At 44.1% G+C, this 16,617-nt stretch overlaps 3 protein-coding genes across 6 annotated transcripts; all 3 read right to left on the minus strand.

Annotated features, from left to right (window-relative positions):
- Positions 1-789: 789 nt before the first annotated feature.
- On the minus strand, positions 790-2,178 carry LOC131207753 (uncharacterized). The gene is made up of 2 exons (XM_058200378.1): positions 1,245-2,178; positions 790-1,148 (listed from the first exon to the last, which is right to left on the minus strand). Exons 1-2 carry the CDS (start codon positions 2,176-2,178, stop codon positions 790-792), a joined length of 1,293 nt encoding a protein of 430 aa, XP_058056361.1.
- A 3,601-nt stretch (positions 2,179-5,779) lies between these two features.
- Positions 5,780-6,694, minus strand: LOC131210807 (uncharacterized). The gene is made up of 2 exons (XM_058204100.1): positions 6,579-6,694; positions 5,780-6,522 (listed from the first exon to the last, which is right to left on the minus strand). The coding sequence occupies exons 1-2, from the start codon at positions 6,587-6,589 to the stop codon at positions 6,000-6,002; spliced, it is 534 nt and encodes a 177-aa protein (XP_058060083.1). The 5' UTR covers positions 6,590-6,694; the 3' UTR covers positions 5,780-5,999.
- A 5,294-nt stretch (positions 6,695-11,988) lies between these two features.
- On the minus strand, positions 11,989-14,323 carry LOC131209676 (uncharacterized). 4 transcript variants are annotated; one of them, XM_058202795.1, is made up of 3 exons: positions 14,057-14,322; positions 13,906-13,989; positions 11,989-12,088 (listed from the first exon to the last, which is right to left on the minus strand). In XM_058202795.1, exons 1-2 carry the CDS (start codon positions 14,246-14,248, stop codon positions 13,906-13,908), a joined length of 276 nt encoding a protein of 91 aa, XP_058058778.1. In that variant the 5' UTR covers positions 14,249-14,322; the 3' UTR covers positions 11,989-12,088. The 4 variants fall into 4 exon arrangements, with proteins under 4 accessions (XP_058058778.1, XP_058058777.1, XP_058058779.1 ...); XM_058202794.1 differs by lacking the exon at positions 11,989-12,088 and adding an exon at positions 12,682-12,924 and having other exon boundaries at positions 14,057-14,317; XM_058202796.1 differs by lacking the exon at positions 11,989-12,088 and adding an exon at positions 13,021-13,161.
- Between the last annotated feature and the right edge of the window lie 2,294 nt (positions 14,324-16,617).

The raw sequence follows: 16,617 nt of genomic DNA on the forward strand, positions 1-16,617 counted from the left end.
CTTAAAATTGAACCCAAATGGCGTGCTATACTTCAACTGTCCCATAAACAATGGGATTGTTCGAAATCTTCCAACGATCGCCGGAACTTGATTTGCCTGCTTGCATCGCTACTTATTGACCCATCTATGCCCCGTTTATTGCCCGCGAATGTTTGCCTCCATCACCGAAGCTTTCAATCGGTTTTATTTCCCCTTGCTGCTGTAAACTGACGTGTAATTTAATAGTTTGTACTTGTTTGATTGGCACCGTTTTTTGGACGGTAAAGAAAATTGGGAAACACTCAGTCAGTCATTGTTTGCAAATTTAAATTTCGTGACCCTCGGTCACATTCTCCAAGCTTGACCCAATTCAGGCCCCCGACCGACCAAAGCAAAGGCCGGACGGTGAACGGAAACAGCTATCCCATTTCACGCCCTAGGCAAAACAGCGGCCTGCTATGTTATTGTTGCGTCTTCGCGCCGATTGCGGTAGAAGAGGATCTGATTACAGCATCATCCGAGTTGGCGATGTCTTGTTCGTCGTCGTGATGTCAAAATAACCGTTCGCCACCAAACAACCCAAATTGTGCCCGTTGGATGTTGACGTTGTAAATCGCGTGCGTGCGTGATATGTTATGGCAGTGGCTCGTGGACAATTTTAAATACCGGCGAAAGTGGTACGTATTGGTGTTGTTTAACTCACAGAACTCCGTCGCCGTTGTGGGAGCCATCATTTCGAAGTACTTTTATTCTAAGTGTCACATAACGGTAAATTCGGGGGGGAGAGGTTTCCCCAAGATTTCTACAGGACTAGCCGTTCAGGCAGCCGCAGGTGCACTTGCTGTGCGCACAGCAATCAGCACACAGGCCACACTTGGTGCAGAGTGCCCGGGCATTCTGCTGACAGGCGGCGCACTGCGGAAACCGGAGCATGTTGAAGTGGTACGGATCCCAGGCGTACGGGTTGAACACCATCGACGGCAGCGAGTAGTGGAAACGGGATCGCTCCAGCGGCGACTTATCGCCCGGACTTCCAGCCGGCGGTGAGCCATCGCCATCGATCGCCACGATCGGCATGGTGTTAAGGACGTGTGTCTGCTGCTGCGGTGGGGTCGCTCGCTGCTTCCGCCCAAGACGAGGCAATCCGTAACTGCACCGTTCGTCCTCGGGCGTCAGGAATGGTAGCGACTGTGGACGCAACGAGCGCTGACCATCGTCTCCTTCGGCCATTCTTCGGCCCGGTGCACTCTGGAGCTGTTCCGTGGCCGTTCCGTACTCGGCATATTGATCGTAGCTCCGATCGTCTTCCCACTCCGAACCGACGGGATAGTTGGGATGGATCTTCTTCCTCGCACTTGCCGCCACTCGATGGCGATTTTTGATCTCCTCCAGTTTCCGGGAACGGAGCAAACCCTCGTCCCAGTCGTAGTTCGATCGTCTCGCTGCCAGTGCGTCCTGGTTTCGCTGGGCGAAGAACTCGTCCAGCATTCGTTGGTTCGTCTGGTCGCCGAACTCCAAGCGTGACGAAACGCCGTACTGTTTCTCCTGCCTCAGTGGCGGCTGTTTCCGGGGAACGCTGACTTCTTCCGCTTCGCCCAAGTTCTTCACCGACGGTCGACGGTCGGACTCCACCTGTCGCGATCCGCTATCATCCGCGATGTAGAACTGCTCCCGTAGTACCGGCTCCTTCCTGGCCGGCCGACGTTCCCCCGATTCTAGCTTGTCCAGCTGCTCCTGAATGCTCTTGACCGGTGCGAAAACTTTTCGCTCGACGCGATCCGTTGCCTTCCCGTTCAGCGGTTCCGGTTTCGGTGTTCCGACCAGCTTCGGCATCTTCATCGTACGTACCGGTGCACCGGATGAGCGGTTGGCTAGCTCCTGCTCCGAGTCGACCGAGTAAACCTGCACCACCACGTGACTGTCCGCTCCATCGAGATCGTCCTCGAGTGGATCCGCTTCGAACGACTCCGCCTCGCGCAGCGTCTTCAGGTCGTCGATCCGCAAGCCCGCCGGTGCAACGGTTGCCGCCGACATCAACTCCCAGAGACCGGCCGCATCGTCCGGCTTCCCTTTACCCACCTCCGGGACGGTGAACCGGGCCTCCGCCTCAAGTCGAGAACTTGCGCCAATGAAGACGACCGACACCATCAGCAGCGTACTGCAGAGCACGGCGGCCACGATCGTGCACATGACGCCCATAGCACGTTCCGCAGATAATAAGGCGATGCTCCCGGGCTGCACGTCGGTTTTATATACGTACATTTTCCAACCGGGACCACGACTAGACCGTGACTTGGGTGAGCTGCCAAAACCGTAAACAATCGCCAAGTTTTTGGCGGCCGCCGCTCGGTAAGACTCGTTTGGGGCCCGCACCCAGGGACAGATCAGAGGCGTGCTTCGCAGAACTGCCGGGCAGGGTCAGGGTTTGTGATTCTGCGCCAGCACTCCAGCAAATGCCTCGTCTGAGTCACCTGGTCCGCATTTGCTGGACTGGTCCGGGTGTTTTGGGGGAACCGTTTGTTATGGAGACGAGGGTGACCTCCACAGTTCCACAGCGGCTGCGAGAGCTGAGCCAAGCCAAAGCAATGTTTAAACGGGCGCCGCGCCATTTCGGCGAAATTTGTCCGAGGTTACTCCGAGCCGTTGGTTTCACAACGAACGGACTAACTGTTTAGATGTTTACTTTCTTAACTTACAGTTCCTATTCAAGGGCGACATTTCTGAAGACCGCCATCATTAAAATTCTTTAGATTCTCGTTGATATTATTTCTTCGCGAATTGCAGGCTGTGGTTTTGGCGAGGAAGAAACAGATCGTTCCTGGAAGTGAGGGGCGAATACATTGTCACGCGGAGACAGTACAATGCACTCCTGGCTTGCATGGAGCATTTGGAAGGAAGTGAGTGTGGAATGTCCTAATCCTACCAATTGAACAACCGGCGTACCCTTAATCCTCTCCATACTTTACACAGATATCAGCGCCTATGGTCTGTTCGTTATCAGCAGAAATGTGGCTCAGGTGATGAAAGTGTTTGAAAAAATCAAATCCGGCGACCCTCACATGCGCCAGTACCTGCAACTGTCGCAAATGCCCCACGAGTGTGCCATAGCCTTCCGTCGGTTTCTAAGGACTTGGAAGATTCAGTTTTTACCTCGACGGTGCATGAACGTGTTGGACGGTAAGTACGGCTGCTTTCGAATGACCGTTGAAAAGTGTCTTTACGATCCGGAAATTGTAGGAAATATCGCAAACGTGCCGCCCCGATTAGTGGCACTCGACGTTCTCAACCTGCTGCCGGAAGAATACGGCGGCACGCGTCTCCACTTTGCCAAACGCTACCTACGACTGATGCGATGCTTTATCCTGCGAGGTTGCCCTCGACCGAACGAAATGTATGCCGCCACTATACCGATTCTGGCCTACATGTTCTCCTTTCCACAACGGACCCAACACACTTTGGCGACGTCGTTGACGATCTTCGAGCTGATCGTACTGTCCGAGCTAGTAGACGATACGGCAGCGCTCGCAAAAGAGCTGCGATCAAGTTGTATTGCCTTCGAGCGACGAGCATCGAGCGATGGGACGCGCTAAATGGGTTTGAAAATCCCGATCTTAAATGTTGCCATGCTGGATCATGTTCTCCGATAAGAGTCTCTTCTCAAAGCAAAGGCCATAAGCCCGGGGCGTCGTAGTTCAGTCGCAGTTGTTATTGTGCGAAGCAGCCATTAAACGTTTTTATGCCCTATCAGCCCCCAACGCAAATCTGTCCGTCGATATCGCACCATCAGCAAGCGTGCCACAAAGATAAGATAGCAAACTACCCCCTCGATGCCTTTGGAATGTATCAACGGGAGTTGCTAATGAAATTTGGGACACACTTCCCGCTCCAATGGCTGGAGAGTTTGATAGCGCGTAGCTTTGAGGCCTTCACTTCCAGCATCGGCCACCAAGTAGACCTGGGCAAGGCGAGCCAGAGCTGTTGAATGACGTGATAGTCGGTGAATTTTTGTTAGTTAGAAAAATATCTCCATCTCTATCGTTTATGATGGTTATCAAGGGAGCGATAAAACTTTTTTAATCATGGGGTGATTAGTGACGAATAAAAGACGCCAGAACATCCGTTCGCGGTTTTGTGAACACCTGCGGCGACCCTGGCAGCGAGATGACGGGCCGGCGTGATTCATAAGCGACGAAATACACCTGTATTGCGCGCCAAATAAAACCAAGGCACATTAATCACTGTTCCTGCACCCGGATGATGCACCCGATGAAATCACCAATCCGTGTGCGTTGACTACCGTTGCGTATCTGTTCCACCAGACCCGGCAGTGTCTGCCTGAACCTTAGGTTTCGCACCTCAAGTCGCGGACGTCGTGGACCGATAAGCAGCCGCCGGTTTTTTATCGGTTATGAAACCCTGAATGAACCTCGCCTGCGCGGTGCATTCGACCGAGATATTTGTCACGCACAAAGATACAGGGCCACCCAGAACAGGGGTACGGAAAAAGCAAACAGAACTCTCTTACGTATGGAGTATATCATTTGCGCGGTGCTCACCTTTCCGCGCCGGGATTTAGTCATCGTTTTTGTGGAGCTGCAAGGGGTGGCCCCGCAGGAAGCGCAATCAATAGACGCACACGGTTGAAGTAAGCTATTTCAAGTTCCCGTGGCTGCCGGGAGAGACTCAGTTGCACTTGACTCGCGGCCGTATCGTGGTGTCCTACGGAGTCTTCGGACGATCGCATCGATTAAACGCACCGCACGAAACGGAAATGTGTCTGTGTTGCGGGAATCGCGAAGGTTACGATATCGACGATGCCAATTTCGGCAAATCGTACACCGAAAGCTTCAGCACCAGCCAGGTGAGACCTGAACGGTCCAGGCAACCGATGTGTTGATTGTGAGGGCTACTGCAAAAAAATGTTCGTGCTTGTGTAGAATGTGATTCACTACTCCGTCCTCTCGTTGACCACGTTGTCTTCATTTTCTGTGAGAATTTGTTTTCCATACATCGCAGATTCGATTTGATTGCAAACAGAATAGTTCCGCATTTGGTTAAGCCACGATAATCAATCAACGCCGAACAGTCGTGATCGTTTACCCTTTTAACGGCTCGCCATAAAACCTCGACTATATGAGGGAGCGATGGGGACCTATTAAAAATCTTGTCCATAAACACGCTTCTCCCTTTTCATCTTCTCTCCCAAGACCGGTGAAGTGGGGCCTCCGATCGTTATAATCAGTCAACCGACGAACGGTGATGCCACCGCCGTTCCGGCAAATGCACCCGACCAATAGCCACGATGAGGACACGATTGCACAAAGTGCACTTAAGCCGCCAGAGCCGCTGCGCAATAGTGACATTTTGAATTCTTTCCACTCGTCGCCATCCGTAGCAGCAAGGCGCAGGCTGTAATGTAATTTTTGTTAAACGAAACTCGATTAGTTTACGTGTTAATACTGTAGACCACGGTACAACCACTTCGAATAAAGCAATCTAGATTAAGTGAATAATAAAGCGTAAGCGAAATACAGAAAAAAAATCGTTTTCTCAAAGTAATGGTGTACTTGGAAAATGTAAATCAATCTCACCTCATAGGTAAATTTTAAGTTCGTTTCTGCATCACCTTCATTTAAAATATATAGCAAGTTTTGAAAAAAGTTTACATATAACTACCATTGAAAGTTTACTTTGCATATTTAATGCAACCAATCAATCAGCGCTTACAATTATGATGTATTCCGCATATAAGCTAACAGAGGACTTATTTTTATTCAAATATCAGTTCAATTCAGTCCTTTAAAATTAGAATCTGTCAAAAAATAGTGCATTATGGCATATCTGAAACCTCTATATTATTGCCAAGGAAGACTTCGGCTAGACTAAAACGAAATGTATCAATAACAGTCACAGTCTTCGTTGCATAGTAAAAGTATTTCGGTTTAACATTGTCGATTCCTCTACACCATCGGCCATTTTCTCAGATCCGACAATTTCTAGCAGTAAACATCACTGCCGTTTCATAAAGTTGCACCACCGTCATGTGAAGTATTCTCCCATTCGTCGCGTATGTTTGTTGGCTCCGTGCGGACATACTTTACAAACCTATCCAGCACTTCCGTCAGATCATCATCATCCGGTTTGTATTCGTCGTCCAGCATCCGGCGCTTTCGTTTGCGTGTGATTTCTTCCAGCAACCGGGGCTGGTTCTTGAGTCGCTCTTTGAGCTCACTTTCGTCCATATAATCCCATAGGTCCGAATCGTCCATGAGCGAAAACGGTTTCGCGTCGGGATGTAGTAATTGGTTAAACTCGACAACCGGTTCGTCCTCTTCATCGGAGGACGCGGGTGCCGATCGCCAGGCATTCATAAACAGTTCCTGATATGGATCATCCTCCTCGTCCGTCTCGTCGGAGCAGCTTGGCGAGCGACACCGATAATAGATATCTGTTGAGTCATAGTGTGCACTGTGTATTTCCTGCTTATTAGCATCCGAATCTTCGATTGGATCCGTCCGTTGAGTTGTGCTTTGTGTGTCGTTTCTGAAAGAAATGTGGTTAGTAGTTGTTTTGAGATCCACTACGCTTTCCGTTTGTACCTTTCCGTCATTATCACATTAAAACTAACGCACAACAAACAAGGCAATATTTAATATGCAAAAGTCGAAAAATATTGAACGTGAAACACGCTCTTGTCGTTTTCTAAATTATTTCGAATGACAACAAAACAAAACTCAATGCGGGTTGGAGTATTGAGCCCTGCTGTTATAAACGCCTCTCGCGTAATGACGTTGCTAATAAATTGTTGGCTTGAAAACGAATTCAAGATAGTTGAACGATTTTCACCACTGCACGTGGTGAGCTTCGTTTGGAATTATGTGAAAGAAAGAAGATTGTTTTGTGGTATTAAAATAAACCTCAGTTATTTCAAGGAAAAGAAAAGTTTTAATCCATGAAACACGATTATTTGTATTTTAAGAAAGAATTCTCCAAAGCATCCATTTTAAGGTCATTTTATTGAAAGCAATAGCAAACAAAAACGTTCTAAAAAGAACAAAATGTTTTAAAAAGAACATTTTGTAACCATCACCATTCGCTAAAGACCTCACCATTCGCTAAATTATGCGATGGTTTGATGCCATTCAATTAGGGTTGACGAAGCTCTCGTTTGTGACAGGAAGCCGACTAAAACAAATATTTGGCACTATGATGAATTAATTCCGCGTCATATGCCGAGTGAATCCCTTAATTGTTAAGATCGCAAATGTTGACCACATGGGTCCTTGAACTTATGCTGTCTGGCCACACGCAACCAGATTTAAGAAGAATCAATAAGAATTGTTCACGCTGGCGTTTAATTGCGCCTATAAAACGGACCTCTTTCGTTTGAGCGACCATCAGTCGATCATAGAGATTTTCGATAGTTAGACACATCTTCCGCGTTAAAATGAATCTCTCTCTAAGCTTAGTGACAAACTGCCTTCTAGCACTACATATTGCCAGCTGTGCCTATCTTCCGGCAAGCATTCCCGAGCATCTTCAACTTCCGCAGCAGCTTCATTACTACAACCACCCGATAGTGTATCAGCTGAGTTCGTATACGTACAGAGTAAATCCAATGGAATCGATACAGAAGGACACCTTCGAGATAGTCATGGAACAGTCCACCGAAAATTCAATTTCCGACAGCGAAGACAACCAGCAGACTGGTCAGCAAGGAGATGATCAACAACCGTTTATAATTATTGATGCGCCAACGATGTGCCCCACTGGACAGCTGCTCGATGGCAGAGGAAAATGCAAAAACATTGTCGACTTATTCTAATTGTGTGCGATCCATAACATGCGGCATTTATTTTGAGAGTATGAATACGACCAGAATTAATTAGAAACTCCTGTGTAAAATACAATTCACTAGAGTAGCGATCATTTTGTTTTCATCTGAGTCGAATTCCTTATTCCGTTCATTGCTCACATTGACTTACAGTCATAATAATAATTGTATTTCTTTTTAATATCTAAATGGTGTTTTTAGTTTTGGTAGCTTTCCAGGTAGTTTGGTAGCTCTGCCACAGCATTTTTAATTATAAAAAAAAAATTTTAAGCGTTATGAAACGGGATGGTTTTCTCCCATTCCCGCAAAGGAAGAGCAAATCTTCATGCAAAGTAAAGCTAATATTTGAAAAGTTCCACACGTTTATTCCATGCCTTTCTATGGTTAAAAAAACTCATACTTGCCTAAAGTTAATGTCATTCATCAGTGGGCCAATCAGTGGGCCATGAAATTAAGCCAACAAAAACAAATATTTGGCACTATGAGGAATCGATTCCGTGCTCATCAAATGGTTGTCCTTCTGCTATAGGGGCGTCGAATAGAGTGTTATGCTATAATAAGAAATGCTTAATTTCAATCAAATCGCATATTTAGATAGTGAGAGATAAGTTGAATGCGGACCAGACAAGCATGTCAAGACCCTGCAATCAACCTTGGAATCGTCTTTCATTTGTTTGACTACAAACAGCACATCCGGAAGCAGATCTTTTATCTCGAAGAGTATATATATGGTAAGTAGTATGTGGTAAGTCCATTATAAGAAATTTTACGCTCTTCTCAAAACGCGGATGTAGTAGGACATTAGCTCCGGGTGTTTCAGTATCAGTAGGTTGAGGTTGGTTGGTTGAGGTTGAGGTTGAGTAATAAGGCAAAGGTTAAGTAATCAACACATTGTGGTACTCATTAGGAGAGAGAGCAAATAATAAATAATAATAATATAATAATTAAATAATGTTTGGTTGATATGCCTTTTCGATTATTGTATTCTACGATAATTCTTAAAATAAAGTAAATACATCATCTTTATTTTTTCCTTCTATCTAGTTTATTACTTCGTATTGTTCACTTCGTTTACCCAAGAATAGGTCTACACTTTCCTTGGTGATCGAGCATTTGTCCATCGGGGCACACTTTCGGTCCTTCTATTACGTTTTTGATCTACAAAATTACGAAAAGAATAAACCAAACGTAAGCCAAGCACAACCACAACGCGTTCGCAATAGTTTGCACTCATACCTGTTTGGAAGAATCGGAGATGTCGAATATCGACCGAGTTTCAATCTCCGTTACAGCGTCGACTGGAACAACTTCCGGTTCGTCCTCGCATCCGACCGGCGCTCCATTGACACGCATCACCCGGGCACTACATGCCAATAGCACGAACCCCACAACAAGCGCCAACGCGTACTTCATTGCACTGTTTTAAGACGGCAAGTATTGAATGTTTCGCTGGAAGTTCCCGGACTGTGCGACGTTCTGCTGGACACCGGCGTCTACGGCCGAGGGCTATTTGCAATTAAATTCATCCTCACAAACACACGCACGAAGATAAGCGCCATTCACAATGCTCGTCCACACTCGATTGTTCCCGTGTGAAGGTTATCATTTATGTTATCGAAAAATAAAATTCCCAACTAGCTGTGGCTTCCCCGCCATCACGAGTTAGATCCACAAATGGACACTGATGCCACTGATACCGCAAAATTGGAACAATACACTCAAAGATTGATCCGTTTTCTATTGGAATGCGCACTAAGCTACTTATCAGGTGAACCTGTTTATCACTTAGTGCAAGTCAAATGTTAGACGCTTTTGTTTTTCCCTTTCTACGAATGGTCAGACGTTGTAAACATTCTGCCGCGTATGTTATCTTTGGATAATCATTCGTGTTTAAACAAATGGTGGTGGTGCTCGGCAAGGTGGTGCTCGAAAGAGCCCAAAATAATCAGCCGAGCGGGTAATATGGTGAAATAAAATGTACCGTATTCCGGAAATTGAGAACAATCTAGTCTTTATCGGTGCGGCTTGAGTAGCGATCCGGCTTGGTCTTTCGCTGCGGCGCTAGGCTTTCAGTTATTACTGCACAATTACCTCTCCTGAGGAGGTGAATGCCGTTTTATGTCACTTGTCGGCACCGATAATAGCTTGTGACTAACACGAAAGGTACGTTTACTCGGAAACACCATAAATTCGATCAATCATTTAGCACTGTTTAGTTTGAACAGAAAATTTGTAAAAAGCCAAGTAACCAAGCATTTTCAAATATATTGCAAAGTGATACAATGATTAAAAGAAGAACATTTCATAACATTATAAATAATTACGGTCAATGAAAGTAAACTTACCAATGTTCGTTTCACATCGTTTCGGGTGAAAATTACTTCAAGCTGAGAGAAAAAAATCATTGTATCGTTGTTATCTGCTGCTGTTCTTTCATTGAGCCATGAATACTGAAGTTGCTGTCGTTGCATTTCACATTATTACATTATTAAAACTCTACTACATTATTCATAACTTATTCAAGCGAGATCACGCACGAAATCTGTCTGACGCATCTTACGATTCTAGTGAGCCACAGGAAGGAATTCCCATACAGCAAACCATTCCATTCAAACGAGTGTCCTTTCCATCTTAAATCGCTCTCGAGCATGACTAACGTACTCCAGTCGTAATCGGACAGGTTACGTTGGCACTTAAGGTTTTTGCTCACTCACGAAAGAATTTATTAGCAAACTTCACCAACTGGAGTTCATGTCCGTTTGAGCTCTACAAGTTGTTTCCTGGATCGATATGTTGAACGGTGAAATCGTTTTATATTATTACTATTTATATTGATTTAGAACGTTAAGAGCCGTCAAGAGCACCAACTCAAAGTTTTACACTCAAGTTGATTGAATATCAGTGTTCGAACTGGAAATCGATTCATCGGTGCAACGCAGACGAATGATCTATGGACGAGCTACAACGAAATCGTTGGAAAGGATATGTTTTTGTTAGAATTAAACTTGCTTAGCGTAATCCTTGGTTTGATCATATATATGTATATATATATATATATATATATATATATATATATATATATACTAGCAGGTCCCGGCGAGCTTCGCCACGCCCCATTTCATTCTCATTTCTCGACTACCTGGCGTTTCAGAGGATCGGACTTCAAGATGACGTCCAATCGGCTTCCCTACCCACTTCCCGTTGGATACATGTCAAAACTCGCACCAGCTGAATTTGGCTCAAATTGCTTGAAAACTGTCCGAGTTTACCTGAAATGAGCTTAGATTGAAGCGCCACACGATTGTTTCGCAATCTCCTCTCAGCTCACAGCGAATTCGATCGGTCTATTTCGGACTAATCGGACTCGGACTAATCTATATCGGTTGTGCAGTCATCCAAGTGCGATAATACCTCTACACTTTCCTGAATGATCAGGCATTTGTTCTTCGGGGCACAGTTTTGTTCCATATATTGATCCAGGGAAATCAATGAACGGGTTTGGACCAATGTAGCTGCTACGAATCTTTCTCAGAATAACTAATATCTCCCCTCGAGATACCCTCGCATCCGCAAGAAGGGCTGTATGCCAATAACGCGACACTAACAGTAAACATCAATCCGTACATCGTTGCACTATTCAAAGCTTTCTGATAACGTCTGTTATCAGGCAGAAACGCCTAGAAGTTAGGCAAACACATGTCAGCGTCTTCAACACATTTTTGTTAAAAGTATCAAACACTTCCTCCTGGATGATTGTTGTTCTTGCTGATAATAAAACATAGGAGAAACGTATTAATTCATAAGAATTTTTATTAGGGGTCACCAAACGACAGACATCATATTATCAACAATTTGAGATTGTTCGCACTTTTAAAACACTTGCTTCCCTTTCAACTCCGAGCATCGCATCCCAGTCATATTTCCGTGATACAACGGGTAATGATGGAGGGCATCCGAAAGCGCACTTCAGCCCATTTGACGACGGCAGACTCCTTTGTGATCCAATACCGATCCTGTCGGGCACACGATCGGAGTGGCGATCACAGCCCACTACAATAAAAGTATAACTAAAGAAGTGTGGTCTTCCGATGTATCAAAAATGGCTTTAGCGTACCGAAGGAACTGAAGGTGATACTTGTGGTATTATTGTTTGGGAAAGCTCCTCGTAAGAGAAATCGCCATTTTTTTCTTTTTCGGTAACTTTAGCTCCAATCGTAGTGGTTAATAGCAGTACACCGATAAACCTCCACATTTTGCGTGTCAGAAAAACTACTACTATATAAAAACACTTTATCAGTTTAGTGCACGTTCTGCTCACTATCAACTTATAAATGATGTTGTTTTACGAACGTCTACTGCAACACAGACACTCCAAAATATTTTGCACCTTTTGAAGCTCATTTCCATTAATAAGCAGCTTTCTTCCATTCTCTTTCTTTTATGTCGGAGATGAACTCCCACGGGATGGGATAGACATCGTAGAAAATGCCTTATCTTATCGACCCATCCCCGACTACAAAACGACGTTTGTTCGGAAGAATTTATCGTTGAATATCATCTGCTCGTGCATTTATCGTGTTGCTAAAGTTGATGTCTTGTTGTAAAGTTCAAAGTTGAATGGCACAGGTGGTAACGAATGAACAATGTGTTATGTCCCCTGCTGGATGTCTCATCCATATTACCGTAGATGGATGCAATAACGAAACTTTGGAAAATTGCACCGGCAGAAACGCCTAGCTGGTTGGCAAGCGCACGACAGCGTCTTCAACACGTTTTGCTTAAAAATATCAAACACTAAGTGGACTAGATGTGCTCAGTATTAAATTATTGTTTCTGATACTGTTAATAAAACATAGTCGGAACAAATTAATTCACAAGGGTTTTATTAGGTGTCACCGATTGATAGACATCATTTAACAACGATTTGAGATTTTTCGCACTGGCTTCATTTTCAACTCCGAAAATCGCATCTCAGTCAAATTTCCGTGATAAAACGGGTGATGATGGAAAGCGTCCGAAAGCGCACTTCAGCCCATTGGACGACGGCAGACTCCTTTGTGATCCAATACCGATCCTGCCGGGCACACGATCGGAGCATCGAAAAGAGCCCTCTGCAATAAAAGCATAACTAAAGAAGTGTGGTCTTCCGATGTATCAACAATGGCTTTCGCGTACCGAAGTAAGTAAAAGTGATGCGTTTATCTCATGTTCTATTATTTTTAGGGAAAGCTCTGCGTAAGCGTCTTCAGCATTTTTTTCTTTATCGGCAACTTTAGCTCCAATCGAAGTTGTTAATAGCAGTACACCAAAAAACTTCCACATTGTGCCTGGCAGAAAAAACTACTACCCTAAAATACACTTCATCAGTTCAGCGTACCTTCGGCTTAATTCAACGACACTCCAGAATATACTGCAGGTTTAGAAAGTTCATTAAAAAGCAGTTTCCTTTCATTTTCTTTCTTTTATGTCAGTGATAAAATCCCACGGGATGGACATCCTTGAAAATGCCTTATCTTATCGATCCACCTCCAGTAGGTGAAAAGGTATGTACTATAAACCGACGTTTGTTCTGGACAATTGGTCGTTAAATATCATCTACTCGTGTACCAGATATACAAGATATAATAGTGGCCTCTTGAACGACGTGATTGAACACGTGATTTTATTTGAATCAACCCACGACAGAAACACGGCACGATACATTGAAGAAGCGTTTGGCGTTCGTCGCCATTAACTCACTTATTCACTCAGGTCTAGTATAAATATTGACCACCATTAACACTACAAGACCAGCAATTCAAATTGTGGGCTCCCATTTTTCTCATTTCCGAACGGTTTATAGTTTTTTCTCATTGCACCAATAGCACAATTGAGAAACAACGCTTCACGACTGAAGTCGGTTGCTGGAGGTCGAGGTTATCACGTAGACTACAGTCTACGGTTCAACCTACGGAGAGCTACGGAGTATGCCTCTATCCTTTACAGCAGTAAAGTGAATCACTACTACACAAACATACACCGAACCTCACAATGGATTGATCACTATAGCTCACAGTTTTTTTCAAACCATCGCTAACACCTACATTACTCACCTACAGTACCGGACGGCACTTGCCCTTGTGATCTGCACGATAACCGGCAACGCAGGGCGCAACGATGATGCTTATCTGGTTGGGCTAAGGGGCGGCAACTAGCCTGCGGTTAGTGGAGAGTGCTTCAATGTCGAAAGTACGGCCAATCTACCTGTCCGAACGGTGTGTCGACCTCGCCCTCGCCCGCCCCATCCTCAGTGTCTTCCGTTGCGCCTTCCGCCACTTCAGCAGCTGCGTTCTCCTGTTGCGTTTCCTGTTCACTCGAATCGGCTGTTACACCGTACACGGAAAGGGCAAGCACGAGAAGGCAGCCAGCTAGTGTCAGTCGCGTGAAGTTCTTCATGCTGGAGGATCGTAACGTCTGTAGAGTTTCCTGTGTAAGACTAAGGACTGATCGGTGTCGATCGAAATACTATCGACGCAATTGGCGAACGTATGTTATCAGCATTCAACAGCATTGTTTGTGGATGCTGCAGGAAACGTCCCGACGTCCCGGCTGATTCTTACTACTGTGATCAAAAACTAAACAGAAAACAATTTAATTTGACTATAGTGGTTTGGTTTATCATTGTTTTCTTCCTAAAGGCCAAACGTAATGCGTTTGCGTAATGCAAATGCAAAAACGATCGGATTCATAAGGAAGTTTTTGCATCACCTTTTTGTGATCATTTCGCCACAAACTCTACCCAGACGGTTCCGAAGACCCCCTATTCGTCTGGCTTGACACCTCGGCTGAGTATTCGCTAAGCTCAAGAGGCCATATGCACCATTTACCTCCAACAGTTGAGACAGGAGTTGAAACAAAGAATGTGGCTGTTCCCGAAAAGAACTTTTTGGACCGTTTCAAGAATTGAAATAAATGTAGAAATCTAGGTAGATGTATTGCATAGAGTAGAGATTATTTTAAACGTAACGACATACATTTAGAAAACAAAAGAAACAATATGTTTCGAATTACAAGCGAATTCCAGATATTTTTCGCCCACAGTAGTAAAGCATTATCAAAACATTCTAACCGAAGAGGAGCATAAAAGTGTTAGTTCGGGGAAGAAGAAAATGTGAAAAAAGTGTAATGCTCAGAACATTTGAACCATACGTAAAAGATTATTTGCGTCAAGACACTCTCTAATCTGAAAATGGCATCGGCATCTGAAAGTGGAGCCATCTTTCGGTTAAAACAAAAGCGTCTAATGTAACAAATAATTCCAACACTACAATTATTATTACACATTGCATTAGTAAGAGAGCTGCAGTTGTCTTGGTTCTCAAAAGTAATATTTTTTTTTTTCCTTAAAATTGCGTTTATTGAGAATTGATTTCGTAATACATCGAAGTTGATTTCCGAATGGGCTCGGCTAAAGCCTCTCCACATTATTTTTGAGAATGATTTGTACCTATTCTTTTTCAGGTGTTGTTCGTTAGTGTACCTTAGTATTTGATGTGTTTTTCTTGAATTTTGACAGGGGCCCATTGGACCTGTCTAAGACTTTTTCCCTATATCTTACATACCTAAGCCTACCCTACTAACTAAACTATTTACATTTAACATTATTTAAACTACTTTCTAATTTCATGTGTCACTGAAGACGGTATTTCAATTCTTGGTTTCTACAGCAAGCGGACCAGTACTTTTTGTTAAGTTTTAGGGTGTGTTGAGATATTTTTTCTATTTTTGCTAGTTTATGTATTTTTTCTGTGCTATGCCATGGAGGTTTATTTAGTATAATTTTTAAGAACTTGTTTTGGATTCTTTGCAATCTTTGTTTGTAGGTATTCGCGCTGGTGGCCCATATGGGAGATGCATAAGTGATGGTGGGGCGGATTATTGATTTGTACAGTAGCAGTTTGTTTTTCTTATTTAGCTTTGATCTCCTATTTATTAGGCTGTAGAGTATTTTTAGGTGTTTCTCGCATTTTTCTATTACGTGTTCGAAGTGTGTTTTATAGGTTAATTTCTTGTTTAGGTGAAATCCGAGGTATTTGACTGATTCTTTCCATGGGATGTTTGTTTTGTTTATTTTTGTGTGGCCAGTTGGAATGCGACGCAAGCAAGTTCTTCGTGTAAAGAAAATTGCCTCGGATTTGTCGGCGTTAATTTTGATTTTCCATGTTTTACAATATTTTTCATATTTCCGGAGGCTGTTGTTTAAATTGGTGACTATCGTTTTGGGCATTGTACTTGAAGAGCTTATTGCTAAGTCGTCGGCATATAGAAATTGTGAACATTTTTTGTGTGTTGGAATGTCGGATATGTAGATATTGAAAAGTAGTGGGGAGAGAACACTACCCTGCGGTACCCCTGCATCTGGGGTGTAGATGTTTGAGCAGGAGTTTCCTATGAAAACCTGGTTTTTTCTATTTTTAAGGAAGGATTCTACTAATTTAACGATGTTCTGTGGGTATTTTAGCGTAACCAGTTTGTAAATTAAACCGTCTTGCCAGACAGTGTCGAAGGCTTTCTCGATGTCCAGCAGGACGAGTCCGGTAGATTTTTTGTTATTTTTGTTTGACCGTATATTGTTTGTCAACCTGTGGAGTTGGTGAGTGGTTGACAATGATTTTTGGAAGCCGAATTGGTAGGGTTGGATTATGTGGTTATCGCTTGTGTGTTTGTCTATTCTGTTTGCTATACTTTTTTCCAGAATTTTTCCCAGGCAGCTGAGCAGGCTGATGGGTCTATAGTTTTCGGGGAGGCTGTGGTCTTTACCTGGC

Source organism: Anopheles bellator, chromosome 2 (genome assembly GCF_943735745.2).
Source record: "Anopheles bellator chromosome 2, idAnoBellAS_SP24_06.2, whole genome shotgun sequence".
Classification (NCBI taxonomy): Eukaryota; Metazoa; Arthropoda; class Insecta; order Diptera; family Culicidae; genus Anopheles; species Anopheles bellator.